The sequence below is a fragment of the Thalassophryne amazonica genome, chromosome 16 (assembly GCF_902500255.1).
Source record: "Thalassophryne amazonica chromosome 16, fThaAma1.1, whole genome shotgun sequence".
Classification (NCBI taxonomy): domain Eukaryota; kingdom Metazoa; phylum Chordata; class Actinopteri; order Batrachoidiformes; family Batrachoididae; genus Thalassophryne; species Thalassophryne amazonica.
The window spans coordinates 19,412,584-19,438,239 of record NC_047118.1 but is presented as its reverse complement, the minus strand read 5'-3'; the positions used below and the strand labels follow the sequence as shown (position 1 = coordinate 19,438,239).

Genomic DNA, 25,656 nt, shown 5'->3' with positions numbered 1-25,656 from the left:
GATCCCCACATTTTCAGGTGGCACTAGGCACTGCACGGAACCAATTCTATTTAGTAATCGACTATGATCATAACTAACAGAATGCATGCTTCACGGTTTAAAATTCAAAGTACAGTTCAACCGTGTTTGACAGATAATGGCCTTAATGAAATTTCCAAAGGGAGGCTTTCAGTGCAACCTAGAGTCTGAATAACAAATATCTGAATATGAAGACAAGCTACTCTTCATAAAAAGGCAACGATAAAACTGGCTAAAATACGGTAAGGCTGACAGTGTATTCTCCCCTCCATCAACTACCAAATATGAACATCTGGGTGCATAATAAAAACAAAGTAAGAATGAAAATTCAACTATTCTGTTAGCCCACAAATGTTGTACCAAGATGTATTCACTAATACTGTAATTAAAGTGCTCAAAGTTTTTGTACTTTTAGTTCTTACACTAGATGAAATTTGCCCACGGTGTCAACAGATTTGTGGAACACTCCGTCACATTTTTCGAATAGCAGTGCAGTTGCCCATAACCGCATTGCATGAATCTCTGAGACGAGGTCTTTCAAAGCATTCTCCAGTGGACTCAACCACAAAAACCCCCACCCAACTACCTAACCTGAACCAGATTTCAGGAAAACTTTGAAATTTAAAAGGAAGACACCCCCCCTCCCCCTGCCACAGCAACAGATGTTGTTCAAACCATCCAACGTTCCATTCTATATATTAGCCTACTGCTCATTGTGATTATTTTACATCATCTGAGACATAAATCACAGAAACAGCAACCGGCACTAGTGATAAAACATGCAGCATTTTAATATCATGGCCAATAACTATGATGCAGATTAAGTGAAATAATAACAGACTCTTTCATCCTTACAGTTAAAACAAAATGAGGTTTGTTTCCAGTCCCACTAATGTTATATGGTGATATGCAGAGAAGGAAACAGCCTAAGAATAATTCTTCCTATTGCATATAGAAACAAAGAATCAACTCAGAATGCAGTTTTGTCAACATCCATTTTTTTTTAATTTATTTTAGTCAGACCAATTTCCAGTCTGACTAAAAGTTACAATGGTTGATGTCCACCACATTTTATATTTTTATTTTTTTCATGTTTCCATGAGAAAGCCACGCAACAACAGCGTTACCGTGAAAGCTTGGAGAGGAAGTGATGTTGCATTAGCAAGCTCAATGGGACAGCTGTAATGTGGATATGGGACTTGGAAGAAATTAGCACTGCTAGCTGCTAGCGATACCTATGTTTACTGGCTTATGCTCTGTGGCTGGACAAATGAAATAATCAAAAGACGAGACAATGGCAAGCAATGTTTAATGACCATGATGTGGAACTTTGAAATATGTTAGATTATGAAGACCTGTAAAGTAGAAAGCAGTGTCAGACAGTAGGACAATATTTTCCTTAACTGCTGTGTGCCGCTTAAGAAATGAAATTAGTGGGATGCAGTTGTGTTGCAATGGTATGTATTTATTATTTGTTACTTAGTTTGTACAGAATGGTTTACACTTATTGAATCAATTTTTAACGTTGGCTGTGCCACTTGGAGCAAACTGTAAAAAAAAGGCTGACTGTGAATCTCTTCAAAATAAGGTAAATAAGAATTATGTGGTCCTACAGAGGCGTGGATGTGACTATATGCTGTAGGGAGAATTATCTCCCCGGTCACCAATAAATGAAGCAGGAGAGATGGTTAAGCTGAAGAATGCAGGCCAATCATGCAAGTTATTTATTTTTCTTTAGTTTTGGACAAGGACTATGTTTAATTTATGGTAATGTACTAAGATCAAAGAACTGTGGAAGTAGTAAAGAAGTGTTTTTTCCTGAATCACGTTAAGATGGACCCATCATTTCCTTTTCTCAAAATGACAGACACGCTAAGGGAACTGAGCTGGCTGGTCGGGTTTATTCTAATCAGTTCAGCTTTAATGGATTTTTCGAGCACTGTCTGCTGGATAAGAACAAGCAACCAGGGGATGAGATCTCAGAGGCCATCTTATCCCAACCTAAGCATGTGGTTCAGACATATACAGACTCCAAATCCCAGATGGACATTTCTGTGCTGACTCAAACTAATAGCAAAGTCTGACCCTAGTAATTTCTTCCAAAAAGGAAATGCCTCTGCATGCATATTTATCGGTTAATTTGCTGTTGGCTGATAGTAAAGTAAGTTCCTTCGGCTGCTCCCTTGTTTGTACTCAGGGTCGCCTCAGCAAATCAAGGTGTATCTGCATGTTGAATTGGCACAGGTTTTAAGCTTGATGCCCTTCCTGACGCAACTCCACATTACATAGAAAAATGCAGCAGGGGTGGGGTTGTTGGCTAATAGAATTACTTAAAAACAAACAAAGCTATTTGTCATGAAATTTGTTGAAAAGCTTGATCCTGGCTTGGAAGTGAAGCTACACTCAATTTTGTGGCAGATTCAGAAAGTGGATGAATCAACATACCCAGTTGTTTTGTTTTTTTTTGGGGGGGGGGGGGGGGGGGGTGTTGGCTACAACTCTTGACATCACAGTCTAGGAGCCAGAAGAACACATTTGACAAAATTAGGCTTCATACTACCCCATTCATAAACTGTTTTTCTATATGACCTATAAAACCCAAGCACCCCCAGGGCCAGGGGCAGCAAAAAAATATTTAAAATCATGCTAAACATGTAGCATCCAGTGCATGTTGCATAACCACTTAACGGTTAGAATCTCCAATAAATGCCCAACAACTATTTCTACCAAAGCAAAACACAATTCCAACACCAAGCAGCTACATGAACAAGCAGGAAGGAAAAAGATGCTAATCTCGCACGTTCGCAAAATCAGCATATACGTTTGTGCTACTTTACTGATACAAACTACACACCATATGAAAGCAGAGGCTCCACAGATGACAACAGTAATAGTTTTATCACTCTACCTCCAAAATTCACCAAACAAGTAGTTAAAAAACACCAAGCTAAACTTCACACAGCCATAACCAGAAATTACATTCCACCTTTGTTGTTTTGTGATCAGAACAATGACCAATGGATTCCCAAGATATTCATTGTGTGTTCAGAGGTATGCTGAGCATTACACACTAGGGCGCAGAGGAGATTTAGGGCTGCCACGATTAGTCAACTAATCATGAATAGGTCAACTATCAAAATTGTCGGTGACTAATAATAATCAACATATTTTTTTTTTAAGCTTTGTTTTTCTCTCAAAACTGCTGGTGTACCTTCCTCTGCCTTTCTGTCCTTGATGCACATGTGCAGTAGTCCTAATTGGGGTCAGCCGTGGTGTTACCGGAAAAGTTATGCCCAAACAATATCATGGCTAGCTGGCAATGGAGCTCAAAAATTTGGGAGCATTTTAACCAAATTAAAGAGAAAAACGTGCAATGCAAAATCTGCAAGGCAGGACATCTGAGAAGGAAGCCTGATGTGCTTGATTCAGATACTGATGAAGAGGGACAGTCGTAAGCTAACTGGCTAGTTAGCCGCTAACATTAATGAATGTTTCTGCCCAGCTCTCGGCTTCAAATTGTTTGTCAAGCATGGATTTTCCGAAAAATTAACTGAATTGTTGCTGAAAATGTGTGCTAAAAAGTTAGCCGCTTCGCTGTCCCAAGGCTATAAAACGCTATGAAGAGCCAGCTCAGTGTGCAGCTGAGGAGGAGAAGCCCAACAGAGATTTTGTCTGCTGAAAGGGAAAAAGTCTCCATTAAAATCCTGCGCGTGAGCGTCGATGATGATATATTTATTTTACAGTTGAAAGGCTTCGTGTTTCCCAAAAGTTCGAAGTTTGTGCAGCACTTAAACAGCGAGACACGCAAGGAGAGAGAGTGCTGTCTTTTCTCTTTAAGTATATAAAAATAAGGCTATAAAAATCTATAAAAATAAAAGTAATTCTTTCATCAAAACATTAAATCTAGACTTTCATCTTAGATACACCTTCTGGCAAATTGTAGCTCAACTTTCAGGTCTTGTTTTTAAGAAAATCCTCATATAAAATCAATAATAATAATAATAATAATAATAACAATAATATAAAAGCAGACACAGCACTGGTATCAGATCGTAAAAGTATCGGTATTGGCAGATATCCAAATTCGGGTATCTGGATCGGATCGGAAGTGGAAGAATTGCGGATCGTGCATCCCTACTGTAAACATTAGCATTAATGACAATTTCATTAGCTTTAGCACACATATTATTTGTTTGCTGTAACGTTATAATAGTGATGTCATGTTTGAATAGGAAATATGATCACGCTAATGTTTTATAACGCTATGTTACAGTGCTTAAAAATACGTTCCTCTTCAATGGACGACTTTCTTACCAAGCCAATAACATGCACACCTCGGCAAGCCAATATCCTGACTGAAGCAATCTTGAACATGTGGGTGACTGAGAGGAGACCAAGCTCACTTCACGACAATGATGGAAAAGAAATATGATACAATCTTTGAGAAGGTCAGTCTCTCTGTCTCTCTCTCTCTGTCACACACACTCTTTCTCAATTTCAATTTGCTTTATTGGCATGAATATATTAAAACAATACTGTCAACAATAACACATAGTGAAATTAATAATTAATTAAACAATATAATAAACAACAGCAAAATTCAAAGACAACAGTTGCATGCTGGTGCAATAAGCCGGAATTTACGTATGATCCAACTAGTCCGCCAATTTGGAGAGTCTACCTAAATATTACTCAACACGTGCTCAAACGTTTACATACTCTGGCAGAGTTTTGTTTTTTTTGGGGGGGGGGGGGGGCATTTTTCAGAGAATATGAATGATAACACTAAAACTTTTTTCACTCATGGTTAGTGGCTGGGTGAAGCCATTTATTGTCAAACAACTGTAAACAACTGTTTATCCTTTTTAACTCAATTACAACAACAGAAACTACCCAAATTACCCCAACCAAAAGTTTACATACTTTGTTCGTAATACAGTGTATTGCTCCCCTTAACATCAATGACAGCTTGGAGTCTTTTGTGGTCATTGTGAATGAGACTCTCTGATGGTAAAGCTGCCACTGAATATGTCTTGGACTTTATCAATTATGAAAAATACAAACAGTATGGCACTCTGTGGTAAATCTATATGGTGTAGACGGTTTTCAAAAACTGAATGACTGTGCAAGAAGGAGAAGAGTGAGGAAAGCCACCAAGACACCCAGAAAAAGTTATAGGCTCATGTAGATGTGATTGAAGAAATTGTGCACAGTTCAAATTTTGCATTTTGCATCACCACTCTTAAGCTCCGTTTACACATAGACGATAAGAGCTCCCGGAAGCGTCCCAAAAAGAGTTTTTGGCCGTCTTAAGGATCAAACGCCGTTGTTAACGCTGACACTAGGGGGCGTGGCTTAGTTCCGGCTTTACCGGGAATCGTCGAAAAAATTATTCAACATGTCGAAAAAATTATTCAACATGTCGAATAATTCCGGGAGCGCTCCCGGAGAATTCGCGTGACGACGGAGACAACGGCGTTTGATACTTTTTAATCGCCATTTCATCCTGCCCCTTCCTGTAGTGCCGCAGTTTACACCGCCGTAATTGGCGGCCGTCATTGTATCCCTAATCAACAGCATGTAAAACAGCGATAGAGCCCACATCGGCGTCCTCAAAGGCGTTTTAACCGGCGACAGAGGCAGACAAAACGGCGGCGCTAGCGGAGAGTACGCCGTTCTAAACGCCACCTCCAGGTTAACGGCGTTCCAAACGGCCGATAGGCAGCGGTCAGTATAAAAACGCTAGCGTGCTGCATGCAGGCCTCTCACTCGTGGCCAGCTCCAGATATTTTTGCAGAGAAGCTCCAGTATGCCTCCTAAAAGAAAATTGGCAGCGGCAAGGACTTACCAAGAGGTCTGGTTCAGAAGCAGAGGAGAGGCCTGTGGTGGAGACGAGCAACACGTTGAGGAGGGGAAAAGGAAAGGAGAAGAAAAGGCTGAGGATGAGCTCCCTCCCCCTCCAGTGACAGCTGCTTCAGCCTATTATACTCTGGGGGCGGTGCCTATACGCAAAAGTTCCTGCAGTAACGCAGGATTTGCCTGGATAAATCCAGCGGTACACAGGGCATTATCGGCGGCAGCAGAACACCGCCGTTCTCACGCGTGTCTTAACCTGCGATTGTAAAGGATAGAACTGGGTATTAACCCCCGTTGCCTGACGTGTGCCGGATGCTACGGCGTCAAAACACCGCTTTATTCGGCGGATTTAGCAGCGTTTTATCCGCGTATTTGTGGCTAGTACGGCGCTCAAAACGCCGGCGAAATGCTCCGCCCCTTTCCACTGCGAAAACAGCCGGAACTACCGTGAACTTCGGTCTACGTACTACCCGCCGACAAAACCGTCTATGTGTAACCTGGGCTTTAGCTTCATAGTGGAGTGGAGCGGAGAAGGATTTTCTTTCACCAAAACAGATCAAATCTAGGCTTGCATTTCAGATGTTCCTTTTGGCAATTTGTAGTTAAACTTTCAGGTCTTCTTTTTAAGAAAATTCTCCTCTATACCACTTCATCATGACAGGGCTCTCTGCAGGATTTTTTTCCTCAGTGTAACGGGATGGAAAAATCACCTTAAGAAGCCAGGGGTTCGAGGGCTGCTTAGGCTTGGCTCCCCTGAAGCGTTTGCATAACCTGAAGTCCAGATGGAAGAAAAGAACATCTCTGCATTTCAAAATGTGAAGAAAGTGTCTTGAAAAACTCCAGAAACAGGTCAAAGCCACAGAAGAGACCTTCATCTGGTTAAATCTCCTGAGGGTCCAGCTCACCTGTCATCTTTGCAAAGTCACATCTGCTGCTATGCTTCTAAATAAACAAAGGCTCTTTACACAGCAACTATGTTATTGCTTGAAAAAGCTGTTTCCTTTTATATTTTAACATAAAATGAATGAATCAATAAACTTGTCCATGAAGTCAAAGTTTAGTCAATAAGAGTACAGGCAGAAGAAGCCTCACCTCTATTGTGTATAATTTCAAAGCATTCACAATCACTAGAATAGTCAAATTCATATTTTAGTAATTACTCTGTCCTGATTAGCTACAACATTAAAAATCAATCATATAGTGAATACAGACATAATTAAATGTTGAAATGACTGAATTAAAAAAAATGATTTCATCATGAGGTTTATGTCACATTTAGAAAGCCCAATTAACAGACACACTGCAGCCATTGTTACATCATCTCCTGTTGTGTTTATAATAAATATTTACATTTATTTATGGTACCTATTTCCTGGTTGAAATGCAGATATGAATGAACTTATGACCCTGGGAAGATCTACCAGTTTTTCGAAATTATACCTTCATCAAGTCCTCTCTCTCTGTCTGTCTCCCTTTCTCTCTCTCTCTCTGTCTGTCTGTCTCTCTCTCTCTCTGTCTGTCTGTCTCCCCTTTCTCTCTCTCTCTCTCTCTCTCTCTCCTCTCTCTCTCTCCCTCTCTCTTTCTCTCTCTCTCTGTCTGTCTCTCTCTCTCCTTCTCAATTTCAATGGAGCTTTATTGACATAGGAAACATATGGTTACATTGTCCCTCGCTCGTCGTTTTCCTACTGAGCAAACACAAAGTCTTTCAACTGTAAAATAAACTCTAAATTTCTAAATGTATCATAAGCGGCACTCACGCGGGTAACTCTGGGTTTCCCATTCAGTGGAGAGAAAAAAGTGAATCTCTGTTCGGCTGCCCTCCTCAGCTGTGCTCTAAGCTACTGTTAAAGTGTTTCACAGCCTTGGGACGTTGAAGCGGCTGATTTTTTTAATAACAATTCAGTTAATTTTTTGGAAAAATCCATGCTGGGCGGCACAGACCATTTGAAACCAAGAGCCGGGCAGAAATTTGCTGTTACTGGTGGCTTAAAATCTTGGCTGCGGTGCGCGGAAGAAACAGGTCGGCTTCAGCTCAGAAACCTCCGCCTCCTCCTCGTCTCATCCCGCTCAGCAGTAAACAGAGCAGAGAGAAGGCAGCACGAGAGAGGTTTCACAGACGTGGTTTCTCTCCGGTATTGGAAAATCCTGCAGGTTGGATCAGGAAATTCCGATCTGCGAATTACGTTGGTAACCAGGATTGGATCGGCCCCAACCTTAGCGCCACTGAGGAGCAATGTATGTGGAGCACAAATCTATTTTCTTCAATTTAGTGAAAAAAAAAATCATACGTTTTGTCCAGTTGTTCATCTGACACCATAACAACAGCCACTAAAGATGTCCCGACAAACATTGTGGCTGGTGGATTTAGCTTCCTTGTATCATGGAAGAGTTTTTTTTTCCAAAAAAATCGAATGTGGCTGTTGAGTAGAGCGAAATGTATGGAACAAAGATGCATGATAAAATGAAACAAAATGCATGGTACACGGACCCGGCGCCACGAGGGGGCGATTGGGGGCGACGCCCCCTCACGTCATCAATCCTGCCCCCTCGGATGTGAGAGTTAACAAAAAAATAAAAATAAAAAAGAAAGAAAAAGAAATACTGGAAAATATAGCAAAATATTAGTTATTCAATATTATTATCACTTTACCGGGGCGTTGCTGGGCCGGTATCGTAGATTTATGTCGACGGTACCTGGCTATACCCGCCCGCTATGCGTAACAAATGACGTCATAGCGCACGCGCAGCCCAAGAACTGTCCACAGAAGGGGAAAAAAAACTGTCCGCAGAGGAAAAGATGAAAATGCGAGAAGTGTGAGAAGTTTTGGTCCCAATGTGGATATTCCGGATGATTTTCTCATGGATAGTACGACAATGAACAGCAGCTAAAGCAGCCAGCTTGATGAGGACCCACTGGCTAAATTGGAGAGCATCGCATGCCAGCTAGCCGACACGACAAAAGTTAAGTGAGCCAACTTTTTATGTACGCGTTACGTGTTGTGTATCTCAGTAAAAAGTGATAATAATGCAAATAACATGCTGTTGTCGTGCGGTATGCATTTTCTTAGTCCCTCCGTTCACGGCCAGTCGCCCGCAATGACAGATATTTAAGTTATGTATTGTTGTAAATATATCTACATGAAAGGTTTATCTTTGACCAGTTGTGTGACTGTCATGCCAATTGCGCTGTGTTTGCGCTTGTGATGGAGGGCTGTATGTGGGGTTAATCTACTGTCTCGTGTCGTTTCTCAGATCAGTTGTTGGTTTGGTTTTGTGGTATGCAGGAGATCACTTGACCGAGGGTCTATACCAGGGGTGGCCAAGTTCGGTCCTCGAGAGCCACATTCCTGACACTCTTAGTTGTCTCCCTGCTCCAACACACCTGAATCCAATGAAAGACTCGTTAACAGACTTTTAATGAGCCTTATCGATTCCATAAACCACAAGCTTGGTGCATCTATCTTTGGGTAGTTTTGCCCATTCCTCTTTGCAGCACCTTTCAAACATCAGGTTGGATGGGAAGCATCGGTGCACAGCCATTTTCAGATCTCTCCAGAGATGATCAATTGATGGTTTAGATGTGCACAGCTCTGAACACATTTGCACGGCTTTTGCACAGCCTTATTCCAAAATCCAAACCAAATAAACAGAAAGCTGTGCAGGCTTGAGAAAAAGTTCCAAACTAGAAAGTGTCTGCAACCAGTAACACTATTTATCAACCAAGTAAGTGACCGCAAAATGTGATAAATTTAGATTTAAAAAGTTGACACATTATTGCAATTAATTACTGTAAATTAACGCTTTATTTTGACAGCCTAAATCAAAAACAAACCTGGTATAAGTCCTCAAGACCCCATTGTGAAGAAGCACAAATTCCTCTGTTCCTTAATAAAGTGTGGCATGTTAATTTTTATTTCTTTGCATCATGTTAAGGTGAATGATTTGATCTTACCAGAACAGAAATGTACAGGACTGCTCATTTAAAAAAATTCAGTAACATTTGTAAAACATTAATAGCAGTGATGTTCCTGGGGGTGCTGAGTGCACCTTTTCTGCATTGATTTCCTCAAAAGACGCATCGATAAATCGAGTGTGTGCATCCTGTTGATGATCTGTGTGAATAAAATGGACTTAGTGTGATTTTAAAGCAAAGCAGTGCGTTAAAGCACTTTTCAAACATGCATGTACAACAAATTTTACAGCAATAAATAATACTCTGCTCAATAAAATGGACTGTCTTTAGAGGGTCTTGGTAAAACATGATCATGCTCAAATCCTACACCAAATGAGATACAATAAATTTCATATGTCCCATTCAAACTTGGTGAAAAACAGATGCATTTTGGCCAAGTTATTCTGTGAAGAGGAAAGTCTCAACGGTCAACAGGTGATAAAAATGTACTTTTCAAACATTTTTTCCCCAAATGGGCTTTACAATAAAAATCTTTTCATGTCAAAGAAGTGAAGCATTGGGACTTTTGCTTTTGTCCGGCGAGTGTGAATATCCGATTTATACGATGATGGTTTGGGTAACTAACTAGTCTTCTGGTTCTATGTGTGATGTGCGAGTAAACACAGAACTGCTCACATTTTAGGTTATAAATAAAAAAGATGAAGCAACTACACCATAAGTACAATGCAGCCCTATTGGAAGAAAGGGAAATGGAATCACAGTGTAGCAAAGTATGACTGTTTTGGAGTACACTGTTTAAGCTACACTGATAAGAGAGGATGTGCATAACATAAAGGTCAGAAGGCACCACTTCCTGTGATGGGGCCTGGGAACAAGAGCACCCAGTCTCCAATATTGACCAAAAGGAAAGAAAAGACCCAAACCGCCTAAGTGTGTTGGGATCAACTAAAGACAATACTCATCTACTGATGGACATGGCCACTATGTCCCTGTTTGGACAAATGTAATCTACAGGGACAGCTTAGGCTCAGTTTTGGTGTTGGATAATGACATTACAATAGCTCCATCTGCCTGTCGGTGAAGCAAGAGTAATATGGGCTGTAAACTGCTTTACAAAATGGAAAAGTAACTAATTGCAAATCAAACAAGTCATTCCAAACATCCCATTTTCAATTAGAGTTGCTGACAGTATTGTTTAAAGCATTCCTGAAGGGGCTCCTAGGGTGAATGGATGGGAGGTGAGGACAATAAGCTAAAAGCACCAGAGGGACAGCAGGAATCTTACTAAGTATTCCTTTCTAATCCACCATAAAGATGCTAAAGAAAACACTCGCCCCGAGGTGTCCTGAACTAAACCAACAATATAATCTGTCTCTTTGCACTGGTCCTTGTAAATATCACTTTGCACTGCCTGTATATTTAAAATTGTGGGTGAATTGTGTTTCTCTTGCATTTGGGCAAATTTTTTGATCACAGGTAGTGCAATTCGTATGTGGAAAGAGATATAATTCTTCCATGAGACAACTGTGTTTTCCCACACTTAAAAGAAGGATGAAAAGGAGATTTGTCACCCCTCAAACACATTTAACATTTTATTTTACAAGCAGTACACAAGACACAAACTTTTCATTACAAGTCACAACACTGTACGCTATCAGTAAAGTCTGCTGCTCCCTATGAAATTCAGTGATATCCCCCTTTATCAAGTCCCAAGAGTTTGGGAGTTGCCACTGGGTCATAACACAACACTCAGGATTTATGTGCTGACTGTTACTTAAGCCAAGGCCAAAGCACTAATATCACACAGAGGACTGTGGTATCCATCTTTGGGCCTCACACAGTGATGAAGCCTCATATTCATTTCCATTCAGCTTCGAGGATCTAAGAGAAAAGAGTTGGCTGTAATCAGCGATTTGCTGCTGTGTTCAGAGACAGAGTCAGAGGATGAGCTACCACAGCCAGGACAACATGAGAGACAGAGAGATCCTGGGTGCTCCTTCAATGTGAGAGAGGCAACACTTGCTGGACAGACTGTGAGCTACCGGCTCCATTCCTACACTAGCTTGTCTCTCGCAGTATGGGGGTGGCTGACTGCTCAATGGCAGCACCTGGTCCTGTGCTTTCCCTTTGTCAAGAACTGACTTCACTGGATTACCATCACAACATCCACCAGCTGTCCTCTAGGCAGTCCCCCCTTTCTCCTTCCTCCACAGTCACCCTCTACTTCTTCCCCACCCCCAGCCTGATCCCTCCAGCTGGATCCTCTCTGAATGACACCCTCTCAACCTGCCTAATTATCTCCCCTCTGGCTGTGCTGCCATGGCCCTCTCCAAAGCAGCACATTCCACTCTGTGGGCGTAGCTGTGGGACCAAAGGCTCTTCAAATGGACTTCCTGACTGCTCACCTTGAAGGCCACACTTTCTGCAACACTATCAGCCTTTCACTCTGAGACGGTGCAGGGCTGTATAATAGTGAATAAAATTTAAAATTCAGTCATGTTTTTGAGTCATTTAGGTCTTAAACTTGCTAACAAGTTGTCACACACACACACACACACACACACACACACACACACACACACACACACACACACACACACACACACACACACACACATCTTCAACTGCTTAGTCCCATTAAGGGTCGCGGGGGGCTGGAGCCTATCCCAGTAGTCATAGAGCGCAAGGCGGGGTACACCCAGGACAGGACGCCAGTCTGTCACAGGGCCACATATAGACAAACAAGCACAGACACACCCACATGCATACCTATGGACAATTTAAAGATTCCAATCCACCTAACCCGCATGTTTTTGGATGTGGGAGGAAATCGGAGGACCAGGAGGCAACCCACACAAACATGGGGAGAACATGCAAACTCCACACAGAAAGGCCACAGGCGGGAATTGAACCCATGACCTTCTCGCTGTGAGGCAACAGTGCTAACCACTAAGCCACAATGCTGCCCACACGGTGGCTTGTGGTACGAATAAGTACAAATCAGGGCGAATCATGGCGGAAAAGTGAGTATGAGCGAACTACAAAAACATCAAGCTGACGGGCAGGTGTATATGATCCTGCTGCGATACAGTGTGAGCAGCTGGGACGTGGTGCAGCACATTGTGCCGCTGATGTGGAGAAAAATACAATAAAAACCAGCTGTATAAATAGTGAATATCATTGGGTTGATATAAATAATAAATAAAAGGGGACACAATACAGAACTCCGCGGTTAAATAACCCTGGTTAAATAAAAAATAAATGCCACTCACGGGAATCGAACATGCAAGCTCTGATTACCAGACGAAAACTTTACTACTGCACTACAATCACGGTCTTATAACAGGAAATGGCTAAAATCAACAAGCAGATAAACATATTTTTTTTTAAAAGAGAAAGAGTGCCGTGATAACTGACCAAATGGCATTTGTTATGGCGTATTTCTCTGATACGTGACTGAAAGTGGAGTATTTGTTGCACTGTTGGCTTGTCATATGGTCCTACGATGTGCCGCTCACAGGACACGCGTGTTCTGTCAGACAGACGTGACATTAAAATCACCTGCTGCATGTCCACATGAACTGATGGCCCGTTCCAGCTGGGACTGCCTGTCAATGTACTCGCTCTCCAGCCCGTCGCAAAAGCAATATATGTTTTTATGTATTTCCACGTGAGGACAGCAGGTACAGACACACGCCTCACGGAGGAATGTAGTAAGCTCATGTCCTTCAAAACATTTTAAGTGTTCTCTAGCCAGGACGTCCAGGAGTACAGATCACAATAGCAGCTGCTGTAAGCAGACACGCCCCCTGTCCGTTCAGTACCCAGACAAACGTGTCACTCTCTGTGTTATGTGGTCATTCATTTTCATTACTGATGTAATTGTAATATATTGTAGTATTGTAATTGTAGTATTGATGTAATTATTTATATAGCTGTCATGGCAGTGGTTTCTGTGTTTTTAATGTGTGCACTGAGCCATCATCCAGCTGCGATCAGCTGACAGGCACTTCCCCGTACTGTGTGCGCTCAGACCTCACTGTCCGACCCCCATGTGATCAGATCTGTACATACATATCAGCATGTTATGCAAGTGTGCTCCCCTCTGCTCTCCCGATACATATGCACACGTGCAAGACACATGCACCACGTGTGTTGCTTTCACACCACACTCATGGGGGCACCTAGACAAATTTCACATCCAGCTCGAAAGTGATCGTCTGCTGACTGTTTTCATGCTAATAGTGCGAATGGCCAAACAGGCCACACGTCACTGTACAAAGATCTTAAAGACAAAATAAATCCTCTTCACCAAAAGCAAACTTGTGTTTCCTTAAAAATAATAGCTCTCACAATCCTCTTCACTGCTACTGGACTGCTGTGGTAAAGCAGAGAGCTCCCATTGTTCATCAGGTAGGGTGTGGCAGTCATCAAACGACCTTTGGTCATAAACAGGAAATCCAAATATGTGGCAGACAAAATCTGTTAGGGCTCAGGCAAAAACTCTCAGTTAGGAAAACGGGGTCAAAGGCAGGCAGCAGAGTACTAAACAAGCCAAGGTCAACCAATCAAAACCAAGAAAACTCAGACAAGGGCTGCTGGCGAGAAGACCACAATGGAACACTTACAATCTAGCACTGACTCACAAAGAAGAGTGACTGAACACTGATCATAAAAGTGACAGCAGCTGTGTGAAGAAACAGGTGCACTGAATTAGTGAGACTCAGTGAAGCAGGAAGAGGCTGCACCATTACACCTTTATGTCTAATTGATTTTTTTTTTTTTTTTTTTTTTTGAAAAATGAGTAAATATTTTTTATATGGCTCCTCAATTCAACTTTGTACAGACACTGTCTATATGCAACAAACAGGAAACACACACTGATTTAGTGAATTGGGTTTAATTTAACAGACACAATCAATTAAAAAAATGCCATTATTGGGTCGATTCCGATTGGATTTCAACAAATAAGGTCAGGATATCCCTTGATTTAATAATGTCGGACCACTGTAAGTACAATTTAGAGAAGTGACACAAAGGATTAAGGCTGTACAGCTCTTACCCTGCCTAGTATATTTACAACACTCTCTACTCCACCCATAGTTAATTAACTCAGTCAGGCATGCTCAGCTAATCAAGAGTTGGGAAACACACACGTTAATTGATCAGGTTTGACTAGAGCAAGTAGACAGATAAACTACGCCGGACAGGTGTCTTCCAGGATCAGGGTTGCAGAGGCCTGCTGTACGGCCTTTCAAATTTCACAAAAAAGACAATATTTAGTTTCTACTGAGATCCAAGTAATAATGTAGGTTTATTTTTTGTCACATCAATTTAATGAAGCAAATATATTCATCTAGGGGGAAATCCATAGTGAATACTTTCTTTAACTTCATCACCGTCATGCAGACAGACTGCAGGAAGAAGTGTACACATGTATGAGGTGCTGAGATTACTATGACCTGACCCACTTGCTTGATGTGCGTTCCCATGGCATGTGCCCATTAACATCCACAAGATGTCTGGTAAATCACTTCAGAGGCGTTATCTGGTTTCAAAATGTTTAGATTTGGAAATGTTTATTTTTTGCTAACTTTTACAACACATAAAAAAGAAAAACATTTGATTCATACAGAAATAAGCTGTTTTGAAGTGTTTTCTGCCATCTTGCTTTATTTTGTTCAAGCAAGTAGCCAGGTGACATCAAGCTACCTTTATTTACACCAACTGGCAGTCGGCGTGTCCCTCCCAGCATCCTTCATGCAGACATTCCTCCCTAGATCCATGTAAATTTCATGTGCACAGATGTCTCCTTTCATGCTGTGCTACTTTCATATTTCATATGCAAAATCGTGTCTAAACGTTTCAACAAATCTTGAGCATGAATTTTTTATGGGTAAAATACTGAGTTTTCTGCTTTAAGAGTTTTACAACTGTAGATGAATGCATATCAATTCACACAGTTGTACTTTCTCACCAAATGTTTTGTAGCACTTATATAAAACACCAGATGTAATCACAATAGTACAGCTTTTAATGGATTATCTGTCACCTGAGGAAAAGTCAATGTAACATCTTGCCATAATCAAAATATTCAAACAAGTTTAAAGTGCATATCACGAGTAAGGACATTTTCAAATGAGCCAACTATTCTAAATAAATAAAGAATTATGAAAATATTGATGTGTTTCATTTTATTTTTGGTGCCATATGCCCAGAGAAATTAAGTCATAAATTTGAAGAAATTGGCATGATTTCATATGCCTCTGATAAATCCTCAGAAACCTCAAGCTGTGATGAATATGAATTTTGGTGACATCATCTCAGGTCACTCCTTTAAAATGAATGGGGGAAAACATCATTTTTTACAGTGTGAAATCAGTGTTTTTTGTGTTCTTTGAAAGTGAAAATGTCAAAATCGATAAAATGTGTGTTTTGCAAGGATGGACTCACACAACTATTGCTTATTAAATGGACAAATTTTTCAAAGATAACATTTTGAGGAAGAAAGTGAGAGGTTTTTTTTTAAGGAGTTTGTCTGGGACAGAGCAATGTAGCCGAACACAGCGAGAGAATGGTCTTAAAAAAAAAATAAAAGGACCTAACCATGGCTTTTATCTGTTTCTTTCATGTGGCCAAGAGAAAATTCTTAACAAAGTGTGTCCCCTCTCCCTAAAGTGTTGAATTGGCTGTGTTTGTGGATTGTGCTGTGGTATCACGTCATGCTAACCTAAGCGTCTACACGCAGGACACCGGCCAGTCTAGCTGAGGAAGCCGCTTCTATGATCGGATGAGTGGACGCTAGGCCTGAGCGATTATGTGATCATGATCGATGATCGTGATAAATTTCAGGTCGATTACGATGATCAGCTCTGAGCATATTTCTCGATTACACGTGCACATTGTTGCAATACACATATAATACAGTTGGTGGCCCCAATGCAACACTACGATGCAAACCACCATCATACTCGATGAAGAAGACGCACGTGGTCACATGCGTGACAACAGCCAATCAGAGACGACCTTTTACTTCTTCGCTTCTGTTTCGCGTTCTAAACAGCATGAGCGAAAATGGAGTTAAACGCGGAGCTGAGAGCAGCGAAACCACTGAGCTCAGTGAGCGAAACAGATGTCAGCCATGACTTGGAGTTATCCTCCAAAGATGACGCTATTGTTGGGAAGAAAAGTCACTCAACGTCGGTTGTGTGGCGTTGGTTTGGATATCTCCAAAGTGACGCGGAGCAAATTAAGCCGATGTGCAAGGTATGTCGGCGGTCAGTGCCCTCAAAAACCGGCAACACAACAAATCTGTTTAATCATCTGAAGAAGTACCACCCAAGTGATTATACGGAAAGCATGAACATGCGAGCGGAGTCCTCACAGTCTGCCACTGCCTCCAGCACACGTAGCATTAGCAGTTCTGCTGCTTCGAGTGGTGCAGCCACCGAACCAAAGCAGCAATCAATCGTGTCATCTTTTGCAGCCATTGCGCCATATGAGCAACATTCTAAGAGGAGAAAAACTATTACACACGCAATTGCTTTTTGCCTTGCAAAAGACATGATGCCTTTAAACTCAGTGGAGAAAGAGGGATTTAAGCATTTAATCAAAGTGCTGGACCCGAGGTACCAAATCCCTGGCAGAAAATATTTTTCTCAAACTGCAATGTCACAGCTTTATGATGAATGCCGAGGAAAGCTGGAGACTGAGCTTAAAGATGTGAAATACTTTGCAACTACCAGTGACCTTTGGTCAAGTCGCACATCGGAGCCTTATTTGAGTCTCACAATACATTACATTGACAAGGAGTGGGGTCTTCAAAGCAGGTGCTTGCAGACGGTGTATTTTCCAGAGGACCACACTGCCGAAATAATCAGTCAGGGGCTGGAGGACGCACTGAAATCATGGGGCCTGAGCCAAGACCAACTGGTGTGCATCACAACAGATAACGGAGCCAACATAGTAAAAGCTGTTGCTCTGAAAGGCTGGACTCGGTTGCAGTGTTTTGGTCACCGGCGGCACTCAGCTATAGGTGAGTAAAAAAGAAAGTTGTTCCATATTAATGTTTAGCTTTCAAAATAACAGAATGATACTGGTTATTATTTTATTGATTTACTATTCTTTCTGATGCTATATCTGTTTGACATATCACGTTTTTGGCTGTCCCTTAATAATTTTTGCTAATAGTTCCTGAATATTTTGAGATATAAAGTATTTTTCTAAATTTATGTGAACTGATATGATATTGTGTTTATATTAAAAGTTTGTAATTATTATTATTATTTTTTTTTTTTACTTTTACTTTTCTCCAGAGGGAAGCATGAAGGACAAGAGAATTGAGAGAGCCATCAGTGTGTCCAAAAAAGTGGTCAGTACTTTTTCTTACTCATGGAAAAAGAAAAGGGCACTAGCAGCTGCTCAAGATGAACTCAAACTGCCAAAGCACAGGTTGATTACAGAATCCCCTACCAGGTGGGGGTCTCGGCATGCCATGATAGCAAGAGTACTGGAGCAGGAGAAGGCTATTGCAAAGGTTTTATCAGATGATCGAAAAAACAGGCATCTGATTCCAACATGGCAGGACATTGATGTTTTGGAGTCTGTCCACAAGGCCCTAAATCCACTTGTTGACTTTACCGATGCCCTTTCAGGAGAAGCATATGTTAGTGTCTCTTGTGTGAAACCTGTCCTTCAGCTCTTCAATGAAGGGGTCTTGAAGCCGGCAGATACTGACACAGACCTTACCAAGGCCATCAAGAGTTCAGTCACCAGCTACCTAAATGAAAAATTTGATGATGCTGCTACTGATGACCTCCTGTGCATGGCAACCCTTGTAGATCCTCGCTTCAAGATTTACTACATCCAGGCTGACAAAGTAGAGACTGTTAGGGCCAGTGCTGTCTCTCAAATGTTGGATGAATGGAAGACATCACACTGTAGGTCTACTACAGCAGTAGAAGCTACAACTTCAGCTACACCAGTAAAAATACAGAAGAAAACACTGGGGAGCTTTTTCAAAAAGCCCTACTCCGTTTCTACTTCTGGTCTAACTGACCAGCAGGCTGTTGAGGCAGAACTAAACAGTTATCTGCAAGCGCCAAATGCAGACAGTGAAACCAATCCGTTGGCATGGTGGAAGACCCACTTCGAAACATATCCCAAAGTTAGCCTATTGGCAAGGCAGTACCTGTGTATTCCTGCCACCAGCTCCCCCTCAGAGAGGGCTTTTAGTACAGGGGGCAGTATCGTGTCCTGCCACAGGGCAGCTTTAAGGCCAGATGCAGTAGACAGGCTCGTCTTTCTGGCAAAAAACCTAAGCCTAAGTCCTAAATAATGTGCACTAGATAATTTCAACATGTGTAATGTTTACAAGTTTTGCACATTTTATTCAGGTGTTTTGTAGCATGTAAGATGATGCACATTTGAAATAAGCAAAGATTTAACAGTGTACGCTATGTAGCATCATAACTTGAAAATGATGTTTACATATAATGGTTTTCATTATCCCTGAGGGGCATTTCCAAAAATACCGTTGAATGAAAATAGTTATATATATATATATATATTTTTTTTTTTTTTTTTTTTTGCTCTATTTCCTTTGTATGTTAATATAATGTTGGGTTTACTGTTTGAAATTTCGACCACAAGGAATGTTGTTGTTTGCAAAAGGCAATTGCAGTATTCAATGCTGCTAATATTTATATGGTTAGATGTTTGTTTTGCATTGAGTTTAACTTGAAACTAGCTAGTCTGCACTGTTATTAAAGATTATGAATGTTTGCAAGTAGCAATGATGCTAACAGCATATGTAGAATCATTACTTGAAAGTGATAATGTTTACATTTTTTCATTTTCCCCAAGGGGGCAATTTGTTTGTTTTGGGTCCTTCATACCAGCAAAAGCACTTGAGTGTAAGCTAGTTGCTGTGTTTTTCTACTTGTTTTACTGTTGAGTGTGTGTGTGTATATATATATATATATATATATATATATTCATCATTTAATTTGCTTTGTTTTTACTTCGTATGTTAATAAAATGTTGAAGTTTCTTCAGTTTTCATTGCAGATACTTTAAAACTGGCAGTTTGAAACAAATAAAAAAATTGTGATAATTGAGATCGAACGATATGAAAAAAAAAATTGTGATCACATTTTTTGCCATATTGCCCAGGGCTAGTGGACGCTTTTAACAGGACAGCTGTGATGTGAACCAGCTCCCAGGCCTTTCAGTTACAGGTTAAGTTGAGCTAAACTGAGGGCTAAGCTAAGCGCTACCAGTAGCCCCAGTGTTAAGGCCCATTTACACGAGCAAAGACAGGAAAGAGACAGAGGGAGAGAGAAAGAAAGAGCAAGCGAATGAGAGACAGACAGAGAGAGAGGGGGGGAACTTAACTGTAATTCTTAACACTTGCTTTGACAAACTAAACATATGTTTCCCATGTCAATAAAGCTCCACTGAAAATTGAGAAGACAGAGAGACACAGACAGAAAGACAGAGAGAGACAGAGAGAGGGGACTTAATTTTTACTATGAACACTTGCTTTGACAATGTAAACATATCTCTCCCATAGTAATAAAGCTACACTGAAATTGAAAATTGAGGAGAAACAGACAGAGAGAGAGAGAGAGAGAGAGAGAGAGAGAGAGAGAGAGAGAGAGAGAGAGAGAGAGAGAGAGAGAGAGAGAGAGAGAGTCTATTAAAAATATGGCTATAAAAGTCTATAAAAAATAGAAGTAGTTCATTCTTTCACCAAAACATCAAATCTAGGATTTCATCTTAGATACACCTTCTGGCAAATTGTAGCTTTCAGGTCTTCTTTTTAAGAAAATCAACAATAATGATAATAATAACATTAAAGCAAACTCTGGTATCAGAAAAGTATCAGTATCAGCACACATCCAAATTCACATATCGGGATCGGATCAGAAGTGAAAAAGTGTGGATCGGTGCATTCCTATTACAAAGAGGCGAAGACGGACATTTATTCATCTCAAAATACAAGAATTTGATTTGAAAGCCAAAATTAAAAGCATATTAAAGCCATAATACATTTGGAGACAAAAACAGCCCAGATTGACTGGGCTCTTACTCTTGGCATATACTGGAGTAAGACATGAAGTGGACTGTGGCTGAACACAGTTGGAGTAACCTGCAGGATGCAAACACTCAGCGCCTCAGGTTACGTCACTTTTATGGCTAAGAATAGCTCTGAATCTTTGTGCATTTTTCAGATGCTGTAAGGCTAATTTTATTTTATCAACTAAATCAGGACTCACACAAGTTAAAGCATTGGAAGCAATGATTCAGACAGTGTTGACTGGAGTGTGATATGCCCTTTAAAGACAGGTCTAGAGTTGATATGATTATTTGACCGACTAAGAGTCAATCAACAAATTGAATAGCTACATCCATTTTCCAAACCCGTTTATTCCAAGTAAAGGTCAAAGGCATGATTGAGCCACTCCTAGATGAAAAACAGGCTACAGCCTGTACAAGCTAACAGTCTATCGCAAGGCCACACATACAGACAGACAGATACATTTGCGCTCCCACTCACACCAATGGTCAATAAAGAGTCACCTAACTGGCATGTGTTTGGAAGGAGGATGACGAAGCACCCGGCGATAACCCACACAAATACTGGGAGAACATGCAAACTGCACAAAGAAAGGACCAGATCAGAAGCAATCCTGGGACGTTCCCACTGTGAGGGAACAGTGCTAACCACTAAACCACCATGGTGTCCCAATAAATTATCAACAACTGTATTCATAATCAGTTTAAGTAATTTATAAAGCAAAAATGTCAAATTTTGACTGTTCAAAGCTTCTGAAATATAGGGATTGTGTCACTATGAAATCTGTTTGGGTGATGAACTGGTGGGTAGGTGTTTTCACCTACCCACCACCAAGTGATCTTCAAGCAATTTGAAGATCACTTTGGTCTGTGGCAAAAGTATTTTTTAAACTTCATAGACTAAACAATTTATATGCAGTTGTACAAATAACCAGGAGATTAACTAACATTAATAGCATTTACTCTAGTTCCAGCCCTAGTTGGTTAAGAAGAATTGACTTAAAAACCACCAAGCCCTGGGTTTTGTGATCCATGACACTCCTAGCATTCCCAGAAAACAGCAAACACAGGTCTTTCTTGGGTCACTGAAACAAATGAAATGAGTATCAAAGGGTTTATTCACGCCAACAGGTTATTAAGGATTACTCCTGTAATGCCACACCTGTAATTCCAGCCTGTGACCCTTACTAAATCACCTGAGGAAGATGCTAGTCCAGTCACAGACACTCTAAGAAAATAACTAGCTAAAGAGAACTTTGTGAGTTTTGTCTGTTATAGGTACTTTGTGGTGTCACAATCAGGACAGGAGATACATAGGTATCTGGGACACTGACAATAGCAGCTGCTATTACTGTTACTTGAGAAACTACATGCTGCCGAAAAATGCAAAAAAAAATCTTGGCGGGACAATTTTAGAGCAGATGATCAATGCTCTCTACAATAAAAACGGCTGCTGATGAAATCAAGCAAAGTTCTTTTCTAATAAATATCCCAGTTACACTTAAATTCAAGCACAAGAATGTCTCTTTATTCACATGAAGTTTCTCATTTTTTTCTGTATCGGACTCTGCTGTGGTCATTATTCTCACCCCTTTAGAGCCTGTTCTGATGGTGCCATGTTACAGCCAGGTATCTGATAGAAGAAAGGATCTTTTCTGCTGTTTTGGGTCTCCTGTTACTGGAGGTTCCCAGGGGAAGGGGTGGGGTGGCTCCACCACTCACCTCTGTTTAGGACTGGTCTGACCGCTCTCATGTGGCCACGCTCCGCTCCACTGCCCACTGTGGGACTCTTACACTGTGCGTTGTGAGATTTAATGCACACTCAAATTAATCTCCCATTGCACTTTAACTGCTTTTTCTTCTGGGTTTCAAGTTGAGTGAATTAAAAGATCCTTAAGGGACAGCTCACCACAATATGCACAACCCAATGTGCAACAAACCATCAATGCACAATCAAAAATAAACACAAACCCAATGATCTGGTGATATTCAGACTTGAGTGTAATAAAAATGAGACTGAAAATGAATGATGTGTGAAATATTTAGCAAATTTGTCTGAAGAAAAATTATACATTTACTCAATGAACAATACATATGTGTCTTTGTTCCTAGTTACTTATTAAAAAGATGTAGCTGATAGTTTCCTGTTGCATGTGCAGCCAAGTTACACATTTGCTAACGTATCTGTCAGAAATGACAGTGGGATTTCATTACACTCTGCAATTACTTTGTTAAAATCTGTTTTTTTTTATTTTTAAAACCATTCCCAGTACCTTTATAAAGTGCACTTCGTGTACTGACTCAACTTCGACCCTTGTGGAAAAGTAAAAGGCTAGCCCACACCAATAAAATAATAAATTCAGTATTTTAGAGGGAAGCTACTGGCAACCAAGTAGGTAACACTGACTGTATCTTCCTAGGCCAAAGGATTTTAAAGGATTCAAAGGAATTTTACTGTCATATGTACAGAAGAACATTCCCTGCACAATGAAATGTGTCTACTGCATTTAACCCATCCTAACTGCCAGTAGGAGCAGAAGTTGCCATTAGGTGCCCGGGAAAAAAGACAAATGAAGCCACTGTTTACTATTTAACTCCCATACAACCAATCACAATTTGAAAAACAGATCTTATCACTTGGAAAAGATGTGACAACTCAATATGGCCAGCCAAAGCAGTTAAGAGACTTGAACAATTCTTCAAAAGGTTTCCTAAAAAAAAAAGTTTGCCTGTGCCAAACTGTAATGCTGTGATTTATGTCTGACAAAGCTGGAGAACAGGTGCAGGAGATGAGTGTTGCAGACAAGCATGTTGAGGCTTGTTGATGCACACTGGTGTAGGCCTAATCAATTTGTCCTATCTCCTTCAGCACTTTGTGTGAATGTTGTAAATTAACAGCCAACAGAATATAATGCCATCACCAACAAAACGATCATCACTGCAAAATCAATTTTCTGTTGTGAATCCATTTAGTCGAGGTGTACACTCCAAGTACACAAGAACAAAGGTCTGTAAAAAGAAAGAAAGCTGTAGGAGAGTATTTCCTGCTGCATCTTCACACATGTTCCACTTACATGCATCGAGAAGATGAATCTATGCAAGTCCCTCCATTTTCACAAGGCCTGTATTTATCCACACAACGGAACCCTGTGGAAATCATAGAAATGAGTAAAAAAGAACTCCAATTCGACCAAAACATTCACTGATATATCATTCAATGAACTTTTGAAACATTTCATGCCACTTGTAGGAAATCTTAGCAAACCTCCGACAAATCATGGTACACAAGTGGAGTGACATTTCATTACCAGACAGGTGGAGGAGCTCTCTGATTCTTAAAACTGACATATATTCAGTAACACCCACATCTTTGTTGTTTACTTTGACTAAAGACGATAAAGTTTAGTGATTCCAGAAGAGAGGCAAACGCTGATGATAGGTGCTTAAGGTTGTTTAAAGATTGCACGCATGATACTGATGGCTAGGAAAAAAGTGTACAAATAAATAAATAAATGAGTGTTTGTTTAAAATGTTTTTTTCATTTTCAGTGTAAAAGCCTTAAGATGTTTAAAAGGTCTTTGTTCACAAAGGGGAGGGGGATCTAACAGTCTCAAACCCCTTCTTTCGGTAAACTGATTCTCACCCTGCCCCCTACTCATTATCATTTTAAAGAGTTTTAATAAAAAAAAAAAAAAGCTAAATAAGGAAAAGTTTAACTGTTGCAAATGTTATATTGTAGTTTTATTCTACTTTTTCTAACAGGGTACCGAGATAAGGGTCTACACGTGTTTCACCTCATCAGTAACTAAACTTTTCAGAACTTTATTAGTACTCCTTTTTGGTTCCTTTAAGACAAACCAACACCTCTGACAAGGATAAATTAAAATAATAATAATAATAAATGAAATAAAACGTTTATAGTCAGAAGCAGGCACCGGTAAATTTGGCCGATGTCCAGACATGTCCACCTGTGGATGCGTCCAAGCTAAAGATGCTAAAAGTTAAAAGAAAAAATAAATAAATAAAATAAAGAAAAACCACACTCACCTTCGCAATTATGATTAAACAACAAGGATGACAAGATAATCCATGGAATAATCCCTTCCATTTCGGTGGAAAAGCTTCCAGCGCTCCAAACTGAGCTTTTACCAGAAATACATCCTTTACAAGTTCACATAAAGATAAAGCCTACAAAGTCGATGGGAAATCTGTGATAAAGTTAGCCAGTGACACGCAGAGTAGAGTCCCAATCACCCGTTCTGTCTCCGCAGCTCGTCCACCGCTGCTGTGATTCTTCGCCGCTATTGAAACTTTTGAAAAACTTTTCCTTCCCGATTAGCCCCTGCTCCTGTTATCACTCCGCCTCTCTCTCTCTCTCTCTCTCTCTCTCTCTGATTTCCGTTCTCCATTAACCTCTCTCAATCCCGCGCGGGACAAATAGTCCGGGCAAAGTGCTTCTTTTCTCCGAGTGCTCCGCTACACTTCACTAACTTATTATTACTATGTAGTTTAGCTTAAGTGAGAAATATAGATGAAAAGTGAGTAGAACAAATCAGTAGAAAAACTCAGAAAAAAAACCCCATTTATAACATTAAAAGTTTCTTCTAGGATGGTTGATGGTTGAGCTTGAGGAAGAATATCCATTTTCAAGAATCTCCCCAAACACATCAGAAAGATATGTGCCCTTATGAAAGCTTTGCTAGTTGTGTTTTTACTGGCAATAAAATAACCCTACAAAGTTCACCGCTGTCCACACAATGCAAATTAACTGACAACTGCAAATTGTGCTT

At 40.5% G+C, this 25,656-nt stretch overlaps 1 protein-coding gene across 1 annotated transcript in view; it reads right to left on the bottom strand.

Moving 5' to 3' along the window:
- Positions 1 to 25,238, bottom strand: part of notch3 (notch receptor 3) — a 95,291-nt gene extending 70,053 nt beyond the window's left edge. The window contains exons 1-2 of the mRNA XM_034191240.1: positions 24,914 to 25,238; positions 23,941 to 24,013 (exon numbers count right to left, since the gene is read on the bottom strand). Of these exons, the coding sequence (XP_034047131.1) occupies positions 23,941 to 24,013; positions 24,914 to 24,974 (134 nt within the window). The 5' untranslated portion in view covers positions 24,975 to 25,238. The remainder of the gene's footprint in view (positions 1 to 23,940; positions 24,014 to 24,913) is intronic.
- Between the last annotated feature and the right edge of the window lie 418 nt (positions 25,239 to 25,656).